Source organism: Epinephelus moara, chromosome 16 (assembly GCF_006386435.1).
Source record: "Epinephelus moara isolate mb chromosome 16, YSFRI_EMoa_1.0, whole genome shotgun sequence".
Lineage (NCBI taxonomy): Eukaryota > Metazoa > Chordata > Actinopteri > Perciformes > Serranidae > Epinephelus > Epinephelus moara.
In genome coordinates, this window is record NC_065521.1 from 33,065,203 (window position 1) to 33,079,200 (window position 13,998).

The following is a 13,998-nucleotide window of genomic DNA, read 5'->3' on the forward strand; positions in this document are numbered from 1 at the left end:
CTTATATTTGTGAATACAAACACATAAAAATAATACCAAAATATGATATAATAAATACTATGTACATATAAAAGACAAGGAATACATATAAAAAAGACAAAATTCAATAAACTGCACCCACAAGCTGGAGAGCCAGTGGCCCCACAGTCTCGATGAAAACCTGACTGACTGACCTTTGCTCAGGTTTAGCCAAGGCCTGGATGATACCATTTTCTGAGACAGAGAGCCAACACTTATATCGATATACAAGATTTCGTATTAAAGCAGGGCAGGTAGGCACATTAATGTTGTAAATGGGATAAACTGACAACTGGTTAAAGAGGCACCAGCACACATACAGATCAAATTAGGGGGGACAGGTTTTAGCCTACATCTGTTGCACAGGACAGAGATTTGATTTTTAATCTGGAGAGATGGTTGACAGGTTATTGGTCTCAATAAATGGTCTCCATAATCTAAAAAAGCCATCAGTAAATCCTTTTAAATGCAGTCTCAATAAACATTTTAGTTCATTTAATCATGTCTGTAATGCGTTTAGTCTGAATAATTCTCAGGAGCAGAGAAAAAAATCATTAAAAAGTACAGAATTTTGCTTTGTGTCATATTTTGCTGAGCATCACATCAGCTAGGCTACAACCCATCTAAATTTTAATACTAAAACCAGTCTGCACATTGACCACTATAACCATATTAAATATGATAATGATAGCATCTTTATCATGATGTGTGACTTCTGACATGTCCTTAATAAATCCACAAAACGCAGACATATAAGAGGTCAGTATCAGTTTATTTTTATATAACAAACAGTAACAAAAGACAGCAGAAAAGATCAGGCAATGCAGTCTTACAATAGATAAGTAGATGACATTCATATTTGGATTATGCACAGCAAACTTCACTCTCTCACACACTCACTGTCACTCTCTCCCTTTCTTCCTTATACATGGGCCTCCATGCAAACACACACGCACACACACACACACACACACACACACACACACACACGGCGCACCACCTACATCAGTGATGACACACTACATATAGAGCTAGAAAACTGGCCATACAGGTTCAGTTCACAGTAAAATGAAACACTGATACAAATTCAACGTAGAGTAGAGAAGTGTGTGATTGTCACTGTTGAGTGGTATATAGTTATTTAGCTGTTTGACAGCCAGGTATCTCCCATTCTTGATTAACCCTGCAACTGTTGTGTTATTTTACCCCTCTGAGATAAGTTATTATAGTACATACTGCAAAGCTGGACCCCGACAGCCACACTACTAATCCTTATTACTGCTTAAACTGTGAGAAACAGCGACTAATGAAACAACCAGAGGTGCTGTCTGACTTATTTTAAATAAATCGGTGAGTAAATAAACAACATAATATATGTCCATTTTGTAATCACACACACACAGATAGATACGTTATCTTCTTCATCTAATACAAAAGATGATGATAAAAGTTTTCACTGAAAAAAAGAATACTGAGCTTTACGTTTGTGATGAAAAGACCTCACAAAATTTGACCATACAGAAAATACATTTCTGAAACATGACATGTCAGTTGAAAACTGCAACATAACATTTAGCAACATAAGACAAACCAGCCCTCGTCTTCGCCATCATCACCACAACAAACTACAAATAATGATATACAGTGTGAGCTCACCGTGAGATCCAACCTCGACATGACTGACGGAGTGTATTGCACTTATTGAAGTGGAGGTGCAGGACAAGTTATCCTTTTGTTCCTGTGTTACTTTGGCTTTTTGAGGATCTTTCATTTAAAAACAGCCTGAATTGCACTACAATACAAAATATCAGACAATACAAACACTGTCACTGAAAATAAAGTGCAGAAAAAGTGTCAATGTGTTATTTAAAATCAAATAATGGTTGGCATCAGAGTCGTATGGCTCCTCTTAACTCTGCACAGTAACAAAACGCCCGTGCAGAGCAATGCCACTTAAAATAAAGTGTTAGAAATACTACCACGATGTATGATTATCATGGACAATGACACACACTTTAAAATCTGGATCAGTCACCTACCTATTGTATCTACTACCTCAGTAAGACATACAGTATGCAGAGAGTGAAAACACAGACCACACAGCAACACATCACAGTTCGACTAACACAGACAAAACCCCCCGATCGAGTCAGGTTTAAGGACCAGCGCTTTCATAAAACTTAACTCCCCTTATCGTGAGATATAACGGCGCCTCAACTAGGAATCAAAGCAAGAGCTGGACCTAGTCTATTAGATAAATATCAAGGAACATTTCCTTCAAGGCTAATTTGCTTTTTATAGCCTCCGTCTCACAAACCACTGCCCAACTCTGCGCACCAAAAAGAAAAGAAATAAAAAAGAGGCTTGTAAAATAAAATAAACATTAAAGGCAGGGATGGGATAAAGACAAGTGAAAGGCAAAGACGGAAAAGAAAGTGAGGGATACAGGCAATTTGCTGAGGCTCATTTAATGACTCCTTTTAAGCACCCTATTTAATCCATATGGAAGGTTTATATTAACTGCCTTGACTCTACAAGCACCCTGACTTACTTTTCACAGGGTGGCCCGTAGCACGTCACACCTTCAGCTACCGGCTACAACCCTGTAGTGAGCAAAACAGATGAGGGAAGCATCACGCTGGACTATATTATGTATTCTTAGCTAGAATGATGATTAATGAGAGGATAATAAATCTGATGCAGCCACATCTAATCCACAGCTGAGCCGGCACGTCGCTGTTGAACCGTTCCTTTCTCATTTTCTTCCAGCGGGAAAACAATGTGGTATCTTATTGCTGATAATTTCCGTACTGACCCTGTAATGTAATGTGATTTACACAGAGATTAGATTGTATTTCACACAGTGTGTTGTTTACTTTCTCTTTCCTCTCTTTTACCACCAAGACAAACGCACAGCACTACGATATCTTTTTAAAGTTACCCTATTATTCCTGCCTGCATCCACCTTCCTGATGTGTTACACTTAATCCTGTAAGAGTAGGGTTTGAAAAAGCAGAGCCAAGAATCGATGTTTACGATTATTATTTATCATAATTGAATAGTTTGGGGGCTAGCTGTGTTTTAAAAGAGCAGTGTGTAGGATTTAGTGCCATCTAGCAGTGAGGACTGCACATTGTAACAACCTGAGAGCTCCCAGTCAGGATTCCTTCAGTGTTCATTGTTCAGGAGGTTTTCAACGGGAGCTAAATTACCTGCCAAGGTCTCTTTCTTTCCAAAACAAATGGACCAGGTGATTAAAACCAGGAAAAAAAACACCTAATAAAGTAGTTTAACATAAAAAAAAAGTCAGTGTTGCTCTGATGCTGTTCAGCTTGTCGCAGACGGGCTACTAGCCCAGCACCTGCTACCGTGTACCCATCGTTCTTCTTTGCTAACTTAAGATCCAGATGTTAAGATGGTTTTTACCAGGAGCTGAATGATCCACAGAGGTCTCTTTCTCTCTAAATCAAACATACCCAGTGATTTAAATCAGTAAAAACCCTAAATAAAGCAGTTTTAATTTAAAAATCAGTGTTTATCCAACACTGTTCGGCTCTTCTTGGAAGGGCTGCTAACTACAGTAGCCGAGTCGAAAACGCACATGTAGAGCCAGTGTTTGATTTGTCTGTTCTGGGCTACTGTAGAAACATGCTGATGCAACATGTCATGTATTAATAAACGGCTAATTCTAAGGTAACGAAAACACATAACAATTTTCAGGTGATTATACACTGAAGAAAACATACTTATATTCAATTTCTGTCAATATATCCCCCTAAATCCTACACACTGGACCTTTAAAATGAAAACATTTTAGTGTCAATGTTGTTTTAGTGCATGTGTGCATGTATGTGTACTCCAGTGCACACTGCACTATGTCAGCATACATTTGAATTGGGTAAATCACAGGTTAGCAGCATCAGACAAAAAATAAGTCTGGTACAGTATGAGGCTCCTGTTGTGGCAAGCAAATGATGTCAGCCGTTATTTTCTTATTGTTTTCGTACCTAATAAATAATAATGACTGGGGAATTCCATCCAAAACTAAGCCTTAGAAAAATATATATCCTCCTGAGACCCCGTGTCCTTGTATGCGAACATCATATTTTGGGTTTACTTGACCTTATACCTAACTCTACTTAAAACTTAGACCTTGTGGGAGCTAAGTCTTATACTTCAAGCTACTGAGATGCTTGACCCAGAGTAACCTGGTTGACGCACCTCGCTAACTTACTGGTTTCTCACCCTAACGTTACCGTTCTTGATGCTCAGTAAAGGAGTCCGGACGCTGTTCTTCCGATGCAGTATAACGAACATTTATTCCGATTTATTGACAACTGATCAAACAAAGAAAACGCCGGCAGTTAGCGCCACAGCGGTCAAAAACCTTTTGCCCTTCTGGGTCAAACACCTGATGACCATAGTGAGGTCACATCCTAAAATACCTGAACTCACCAGGTGACAGTACAGCGCCCTCCAATGCCCACACAGTGAATTACACAGTTAGAAGCAAACCTCCCAATAACATATTTGGCTCCTATAGACCTGTTGTCCTCGCTCATGGACACTTCTTTGTGCCATCTAGTGGTAGTATTAGGACAATACACTAATCCATATGAAAACAAGATGGCAGCCATCTCTGCTGAGTCAGTCCGCAGCCGATCCTGACACAAAAAACCTGATCACATATTATGGTTGAGTCTTGTTTATTTAAGATTAATAATGTTTGTAGTTTGATATGGCAACAACTTTGACCAATTTAAGCAACAGTAACAAGCTAAGACACTGTTAATTAGGAAATACTGGTTTGAAGGCATTAGGACTTTATTATCGTCTCGTTTGACGACATTGGGACTTAATTATCGCCTCGTTTGTGGACACTGGGAATTTATTATCATCTCGTTTGAGGGCATTGGCACGTTATTATCGTCTCGTTTAAGAACATTGGGAATTTATTATCGTCTTGCTTGAGGACTTTGGACTTTATTACCCTCTCGTTTGAGGACATTGGGACTTTATTATCGTCTTGTTTTAGGACTTTGGACTTTATTATCCTCTCGTTTGAGAACATTGGGACTTAACTATCGTCTCATTTGAGAACATTGGGACTTAACCATCGTCTCATTTGTGGATGTCGGGACTTTCTAATCGTTGACAAGGTTTAGTTTTTATACTTATCAGGTCCTACTGATCCCAAATAGCTAGGAGAAATTAAAAATGCATTCCAAACAAAAGTTCAGGTCTCAGGAGGATATGCATATTTCCCATGTTAAATGGGTATTAGACAGTTTTGCGAAGGCAGTTTCAAAGACTCCAAGAAATCTGAGAATTGTGATCTAATTTGATGTACCTGTTCATATGCATAGGGCCTCTGCGTCTGCGCTCCAGGACCACCTTGAGAGGAGCGGTAGGAGCCGTACTGTTGGCTTTGACCCTGCTGATACTGAGAATACTGGGAGGATCCACCCTGGCCAGGACCTGCAGCAGAGAGGTTGCATTCAATTAATGTGTTGATTTATGTTTATGCTTGTGTGGATCCACTTAATAGGTTGTATGTGTTGTTCTAACCATATCCCTGTGGCTGTGCGCTGTAGCCTTGCTGAGAGGAGTACTGCTGCTGGCTGAAGGGCTGCTGCTGGCCAGAGCCCTGCTGATACTGGGCCTGCTGCTGACTGTACTGAGAGTTACCTGGAGGTACAGGTACACATGTCAGTTATTATTGTGTTGCACTTTTGGTTGGACACATTCAGACAAACTGAGGTTGTGAACGTAGAGGAAAATACATGGTTTTGCATCACAGAATGATAAACTGTTACCTCCTTCGTAGTAATGCTGTGAGGATTCATCGAAGGACCTGTCGTAGCCTTGCTCACCATATGAAGACTGCTGATACGAGTACTCCCCGTGACCTGAAGAGAACACGTTTCAACACATGCAAACACTCCTCTGCAAAGGCAAAATCCCACTTAGATACAAAAGATAAATTATTACTCACAGTCTGAAGCCAAAGCATTTATAATACATGTGCAGTGACAAAATTACAAGCACAGACAACATTTCCAAGGCTTCTCGCTTTATTATTATGCACAAAGCGCAAAGAAACGCCCTGGAGGAAGTTTGCGCTCTCTCCTCTCAACACACTGCTATGGCACTCTCTGAAATCTGAAATTTCGGCACACCAAAGGGGACAGTATGGACACAGACACACTGGGAGGAAACAGAATTGAGACCAATGTCAGCCTTTTGCATTTCTCTTTCAATACTTTTCATCTCCCACAGTAAGGGAATGAGACAATGACTGGGAGGACGAGCTGAAGCACTGCAGTAAATCTGGCTCAGGCCTGTGGGGTAGTGCTAAAAGGAAATGGCATGACCTATAAAGTGGCTTTGTGTGTTTGAGAGCTGTGTGTATGAAGTTTATGGATGTGCACGATTACCATCAGGGTAATATTGCCGGTTTATGGGCTCGCTGGAGCTCTGAGTGTGTCCATACTGCTCTCCGTAGAACTCGTCTTGTCCCATGTACTGCTGTGCAGATCCTGCAAGACAGGCGACACCACGATGTGTTAAACAGTTGGATGGACCAATTGGCCGCTGAGTTGGAGACTAAAGGGGCTGTGCCAGGACACTTGGGCAATTTAAGCAGCCTAAGGGTATGTGTGTGTGCATAGTTGTGTATTAAGACAAAAATAAAAGATTATAACAGACATTTTGGGCAACTTTTTGTTTTGTTATTATGAATAAAGTGAATTAAATTAGAATTTTCTTTATAACTTACTGTAGAATTTCACTGGTGATGATTCTCTGTTGGTTGAAATAATAATGTGAAGGGAGCTATTCCGGGCCCAACCCAAATTTTGGAAACACTAATTAAAGTGGAGCGATTACAATGAATAATTCTATGACAAATTGCATGAGATGTAATTTTAGAGGAGAAAATGAGGATTACAGAAAGCCAGTTATCAGGGAGAATCTGATCTCTGCTTGGCGGTGGTGTGCAGAAACTCCAGATTCCACTCCTTCCCTTTCCCTTTCAATTTTATCTCGCAAACTCAGAAAAACCAACAGAACAAACCCCCCCTGGAAGATGCATCGAAGAGCCGTGCACAGTCTAATCTCCTTTACAGACCACAACTGGCCCAAAAGTTTCCAAAAGAGATGAGCTGTAGCATGAAAAAAAATGTCATCTTAACTTCTGCAACTATAGCAAAACAATTTCACAGTAACATATCTGATAATCCAAAATGACCAAGGAGCCGCAGTTGATAGCGGAGCCTTAGCAACAGCCCCCACGACCAATCAGGGAGTGGCTGGTGAGCGAGCAGCTTAACTATGGAAACGACAATTCCATAACACAGTTATATCTAGAAATACTTCACCCAGTCATGCAAGGATAATAGTCCACCAGGGTGAATGAGGACATACAACCATGGCCTGTTGCCCTGGAAACAGTATCCCGTCCTTTTTATATATCTGAGTTACTACGTGTCTAGTCTACAACCTTCAAAAGGCATAACAGGACAGGGTGGAGCTATTATTAGGCACATGCTGACACAGCACAAGTTAAGTGATTTACAGAGACAGGAACCTAATGTGACAAGAGTGATACATCTCCAGTCTGCTCCTTAAAGTTGCAGGAAGGAAACTGAGATAGACTCATTTGCAGACCTTCAATAGCACATCTTTGAAGGCAAAAACTAATACCATGCACATATTAATACATCAGCAGCAAACTTAGCATTTCAATCAATCTGGAAGCTGTGACACTGGCATCCAGAGCCACATGTAATGGAAACTGGTTGACCAGTGCGGTCCAGACAGTTCCAAACTGGAGTCACACATCCATCTTTGTACTTAACACACAGACACAACACAAGCAAATCCTTTGAACCCATTGCCTGACTACATTAGCATGCAACCCAATCAGCAGAGTAAATGCTGGCATTGTACGTTTCTGCAAGTAACGTTTCGTGAAACGTGAAACTTAACGTTTCTACAACACTGTGGTTAATGTGGTTATTTTTAGGCACAAAAATCACATGGTTATGGTTAGGAAAAGATCATGTTCTGGCTTAAAATACCCACAAAACTGAGGTTGGAAAGGCTGCATTGCATCACTAAAAAACACCAAGGTTTAACACCATGATGTGCCACCAAAAGATACCCAGTTTAGGCTCATAGTTGCTGCTAGAAACAGAGAAACGCAATGATGAATCACTATAAACGCTGCTGGAAACACTGCAATGTCTCACTTATTAACAACCTTTGTGTGTGGTGGTCTGCAGTGGTCTGCAGCCTGGCAGCCTTCTGGCCTAAATGTCACACCATCCATTATCCCCCATCCACTCCCCACCATCCCTGCAATCAAAACTACATCACTTCAGAGACATTGATATTATAAGTATGTAACATACAAGGGTAATGCATCCTTGGTTTGCGGATGTACAATGTCAACATTTTCCTCTGGCGACTGGGCTGAGCATGAAGACAAACAGTCTTTGCCACCTACCTTGCTGTGTGGAGCGGTAGGATCCCATAGGTCTCTGAGACATCATACTGTTTCCTTGACTGCCCTGACCCATCATGCCCATGGCCTGCTGTCCCTGATAGTGTTGGCCCCCAGCCTGGGCTGAGGAGTAGTGTGGAGTGGCAGACTGCTGATGCATCATGGAGACTGGGAGGGAGGTGTGATTATGGGGGCGAGAGATCTCATACATTAATATACACAGACACACTCATACCAGAATGAGCATTCAACAGCATACACAGCATTCTCAGAGCTGAGACTGGCAGGAATGTGCATAATTAAACTGACAAATATAGAAGGAGGTCCATTGCAAGCCAAAAGGGGGTCCATAGCAGTCAGGGGGTCTCTTAAAGAAAAACTCTTTAAAGAGGTGCTTTCAAGTATAAGTGCAAGCCAGTGAAGTCAGTGCATAAACAGAGATATCCACACAGACATCGAGGGAGAGGAGGGCTGCATCTCAGGGTCAGGAGTCAGAGATTAGGAGAGGTAAAGCCTGGAGCAGGAGGAAGAAGGGAGGAGGCAGGAAACCTCTTTGATGAACTGAATGTGTTTGGTTATTTTGATGGGTACACCGCAGATATGCACGAAGGCAAATGCCTTTAGCAAGATCAAGGGGCCGTTAGTCATTAATACATTCAGAGGTATTTCAGAAATCACCCAGCAGTTTTATCATATGATTGCTGCATTATTTTCATCATTCCCTTCCTTAACAGTTTGAAACCTGAAGCAACATTCCTTCTCTTGTGCTGCTCTTAGACGCCTTTCGAAAAAAAAAAATTTAAACCTTTGAACCCTGAGCAAATTTGTGCAATTTCTTTATAAAATAAATTAAAAAAAAAAAAAAAAGGGAAAAAAAAGGCAATGAGCAATGTGGTAAGGAATGTTCCACAAATTGTGAAAAATTAATAGATTAAAAAAAATATTTTAAGAGAGCTAGGGAAAAAAAGAAAAAAAGCTTGGGAAAACCAATATTTATCATTATTATTATTATTTACAATTAAGTTACAGAATTATTATAATTTTTAAGCATTTTTTCCAGGTCATTTTCTTGATTGTTTTTTTGTTTTTAACTGTCTTTTCTTTTATCCTTTTTTTTTTAAACTAGTTTTCTTGATTTTAATTTTCTCTTTTTACTAATTTCTTGCAAATTTTATGGGTCATTTCTTTTGTTGCTTATTGCCTTCTGCTAATGTTTTTGACAGAAACCAAGCCAATTTGCTCAGGTTTCAAAGGGTTAAGTGCCAAATTTTGCATCATTCCTGAATCACAAAATAAAAATAAATCTTGCACCTTAAAGGGTTAGTTGAGATTTTTTGAGGTGGGGTTGTATCAGGTACTTATCCATAGTCAGTTGCCCCCAGTTCGGAAAAGTAGGCAGGAGTGCAAACATGGAAGCTAAGCAATGCTGTGGACATGAGGAGGCAGAAAAATGTATTTTAGTCACCAAGAAAAAAGTCCCACCTCAAAGAGTTAGAACAGTTTACATGTATGCAATAATGAGAGTATTTTCACCGCTTTACCTTTTCCGTCAGACAGCTCGTTCCAGCGAAGAAACCATTAACAGCTTCAGTTTTCCATGTATTCTCTCGTCAAAGTCACACAGTGACATAAACAACCAACCGATCGAGGCAGTAGTAGTCCAGCAGCTTCTGTGTTCAGAGATGTTAAATCACTGTTTTTCTCAATGGGGTCTGGTTTGAAGAGAGCAATATAATGGCTTCTGTTCACCAATTTAAATCGCTTTCTGATGGTAAGGTAAAATGTGTTTTACTGCCGCCCTTTATCCACAGCAGTCAATTGCTTAGCTTCTATGTTAGACTTCAACCTACTCCTCCAAACTGGCGGCATGCTGACTGACATCTACTGTATGTAATACACTGATTATGGACAAGTACTTCATACAACCGCACTTCAAAAGATCCGGACGATCTCTTTAGGAGTGTGGTTCATGATAATGAAGCCCTAAGTGTTTTGTCATGTCCAGATCACAAGCCTGAAGGTGTTCCTTCCCACAAAAAAAGACCAAAAGTCCTGATGAATAGGCTACTCTATACCTGGCTCACCTTGGTTGGACTGCATGTTGAGGTTGCTGCGGGAGGAGGAGGAAGAGGAGGATGAGGATGTGGAGGAAGAAGAGGAAGAAGAGCCATAGCCAGGCCCAGGGCCCTGGATCATGCTGCCCTGGGAGGGGGGCGCAGCATGGCTGTAGCCGGAGGCTGAGCTACCGTAGCTGCTGGCTGGCAGGCTGAGGGATGCGGAGGGAATAGCCGACTGCACCTGACCAGACTGCTGCTGCATGGGGGCATGGCTGGGGCCTGACGACACACACGCACAGTCAGAGCAGCCAGCACACGTTCGCATGTGGTGCCATATCATGTTAAACATGGGCCCACATTCAGTTCATCTTTACAGGAAGCTTGCGTGGTTGTACAAGGATTTAGTGATGAGTGTTAGTGATGTGTGTGAAACAGAAAGAAGGAAAAAGTTGCAATATCTGCAAACAAATCTGACTATCAGACCATCAGCTGAGCATAACATCATCAGATACTTGCAGGAAATAAAGACAAGAGACACTGTGACAGACAGGAAGTGGTATTGTTTCTGCAGACAAACATGCAGCAAAGTCGGGATCAGACGAGCACTCAAGACAGGGGACAGACAACAAGATGGAGCTGTATGTGTGCACACCAAGTCTGGGTTTGTGTGGAAAATGATGATCATGGAGGGTAAGGGAATATGTAAAATCTCACCATTGCTCATTTGGCTCTGCATCATTGATGTGGGGGGCAGTCCTGGTGCCATGTTGTCATTGAGGTTGCTTGGAGCGTGTCCCCCACTCTGGCCCATCCCTGCAGGACCCATGGACATGTTGGGAGTGGGGGGCTAGGAAAGAAAAAACAGTTGATCAATTAAAACGGTTATTAAAAGACTTTGTGTCCTAATTGCCATTTGTTATGTCCTCATTCATCTATTTTATCCATCCATTTTCATCCACTTATCCGGGGCCGGGTCGCAGGGGCAGCAGGCCAAGCAAAGTACCCTCTCCCCAACCCCAAGGTGTTCCCACGCCAGATGAGATATGTAATCCCTCCAGCATGTTCTGGGTCTGCCCCAGGGCCTCCTACCAGTGGGACGTGATCGGAACACCTCTAGCGGAAGGCGCCCAGGAGGCATCCCGATCAGATGCCCAAACCAACTGACCACTTTTGACGCAAAGGAACAGCAGCTCTACTCCGAGCTCCCTCCGGATGCCCAAGCTCCTTACCCTATCTCTAAGGCTGAGCCCAGCCACCCTTCTGAGGAAACACATTTCGGCTGCTTGTATCCGCAATCTCATTCTTTCGGTCACTACCCAGAGCTCATGACCATAGGTGAGGGTTGGGATGTAGATGGATCAGTAAATCGAAAGCTTCGCCTTCTGGTTCAGCTCCCTCTTCACCACGATGGTCCGCCGATCCATCTCATGCTCCACTCTCCCCTCACTCGTGAACAAGACCCTGAGATACTTGAGCCCCTTTGCCGCCTCATCTATTTTATACCATCTCCTAAATGGCAATGTTTTTTGTATGTTCTCTAGATTCATCAATAGACATGACAAGTGGATGTTTAGTCTACCCAAATACTATGTTGTCAAAATGAAAAGAAGATGAGGGATGACAGGATCATAATGAAGACGATGTTACTTGTTCCTGGAACCTCATGAGGGACTCACAGCAGGTAGTAGCGACTGCATGTTCTGATTCGAATCAGCTATCGTGGCCAAGTAAACAAGATTTCTGTGCAGGATCTGCTGATACCTGTCAGAAAGAGAAATGAAAAATAGCTTTATGAACTCATGTTTACCTGAATATGACATAAACAAGGCACCAGGAATTTATTGGGAATAAATAAAAAACAACTTACTGTGTGCATTCAGCTGTCTTGCCTTTGCTTTGGTAATCCATTATACACTGTATTAAGTGATGATTTTCATCCAGCATCTTTGGGAGACAACAACATCAGTTCATCAGTCACAGTGCATGGAACATTATACACTAAAATATGCCCTATTAAGACATTGCAGAGATGTCCTGGATTCTCAGAACTTCAACCAGCCTATGAACATTTTTTCTGGGTCAGCTTTTTTTCGCTAATGGAGCCAAAGGAAGCAGCAGCCTCTCTCAGTCTTTATTTAGGACATGGTTTCAAAGTCTTAAAGATGCATTCTTATCACAAAGAGCCGGATAAACGGTTCAGTCAAGGATAAAAGCAGCAGTCTGAGGAGGGTTGTCCTGTGTTGATCATTTTCCCTCCATCCATCACCATGCCTTTCTCAGCTTAGGTATGTTTTTGCAACAAAGCGACTGTCCATAATAAGCAATTAAACCTAATGGGACTGTCAGTTCAGGTGCTGTGCTTTAATTTTCTGTCAAACAGGTCAGAAAATATGCAGTGCGCTCCCGTAGGTGTCTATTTCACTACAATAAAAACATCCATCATTCAGCAGGACAGAGCAGCGACAGTAACAGCATCACACACACACACACACACACACACACACACACACACACACACACACACACACACACACACACACACATCTCCAGCTTACAAAGCGGTCGCCTCATCACCGTCTTGGCTTTGTTTGCTTCGCACCTTCAGCTGACTCTAACGTTACCGTAACGTGCCTACCAGTTGCCATTTCTTGTGATATACACCACGGGCTACTTTCCCTGCACTGGCAGCGGACCGCACACTCCCATCCAGACTAGAATATTTAATCACAAGCGCCGCGATGCATCAACATTGTTACCTTTTGAATGGTTTGCTGTGTCACCTCCCCTTTACTTCTGGGGCGCGCCGATGAAAACGCCACCGACATGTTGTCATATGGGAAATAAAAGCGCTTCTTTTATTCTAATATTTATTATCTTGAGCGTAGCCCTCTATTTGGTTACATAGTTTGTCCATTACCAGGAAATGGGGGGATTGACGCCAACATCTTTATGTCACCAAGGAAGGAGAAGAAGAAAACGCTGGATTTGTGTGGAAGCAATTAAACATAACATTTTGCTGAGCGCTATTTGAGGTGCGCATGTAAATAATGGCACAGATAATAAGCTGTTAAGTGATAGGGGAAAATCCCTCTCCCTCAGTTTTTGGTATAACCCGGACAGTGAGTAGCCTACCACTTTCCCTCACTGTAGACGGGGGATCCTTTGATTCATGAAAGCCAATCAGTCCACGTTGTAACGCGCCGCTCGGTGCGCAAAAGCGCCGCCGAGCAATTGAGGAGAGCGGCTGCAAAAGTTGTTTTTAACACCTGCAGAAAAATGTGAATGCCACATCATGATACCACAGACTCAGGTTCATATATCTTACAATATCATCATGCACCTGACGAGTGTTTTTTATCCTAGGTTCCTGTAAGTCAAGGACGCCTACCTGCACAGCGCTCATAAAGAATATCTTGG

At 42.0% G+C, this 13,998-nt stretch overlaps 1 protein-coding gene across 3 annotated transcripts; it reads right to left on the reverse strand.

Moving 5' to 3' along the window:
- Window positions 1-771: 771 nt before the first annotated feature.
- On the reverse strand, window positions 772-13,447 carry LOC126402829 (calcium-responsive transactivator-like). Of its 3 annotated transcripts, XM_050065135.1 has the most exons (11): window positions 13,338-13,447; window positions 12,449-12,525; window positions 12,258-12,342; window positions 11,296-11,428; window positions 10,609-10,860; window positions 8,528-8,692; window positions 6,456-6,557; window positions 5,835-5,927; window positions 5,587-5,706; window positions 5,369-5,496; window positions 772-2,834 (listed from the first exon to the last, which is right to left on the reverse strand). In XM_050065135.1, the coding sequence occupies exons 1-11, from the start codon at window positions 13,404-13,406 to the stop codon at window positions 2,808-2,810; spliced, it is 1,251 nt and encodes a 416-aa protein (XP_049921092.1). In that variant the 5' UTR covers window positions 13,407-13,447; the 3' UTR covers window positions 772-2,807. The 3 variants fall into 3 exon arrangements, with proteins under 3 accessions (XP_049921092.1, XP_049921095.1, XP_049921094.1); XM_050065138.1 differs by lacking the exon at window positions 10,609-10,860; XM_050065137.1 differs by lacking the exon at window positions 6,456-6,557.
- Window positions 13,448-13,998: the final 551 nt, after the last annotated feature.

What these genes read in the sequence shown, in the direction of transcription:
- LOC126402829 (XM_050065135.1), bottom strand. Translation starts at nt 13,406, where the DNA reads ATGTCGGTGGCGTTTTCATCGGCGCGCCCCAGAAGTAAAGGGGAGGTG. An exon ending in CCGGCAATATTACCCTGATG is followed by an intron (nt 5,928 to 6,455) that starts GTAATCGTGCAC and finishes TGTTCTCTTCAG; the next exon opens with GTCACGGGGAGTACTCGTAT. An exon ending in GGCCCTATGCATATGAACAG is followed by an intron (nt 2,835 to 5,368) that starts GTACATCAAATT and finishes ATTACATTACAG; the next exon opens with GGTCAGTACGGAAATTATCA.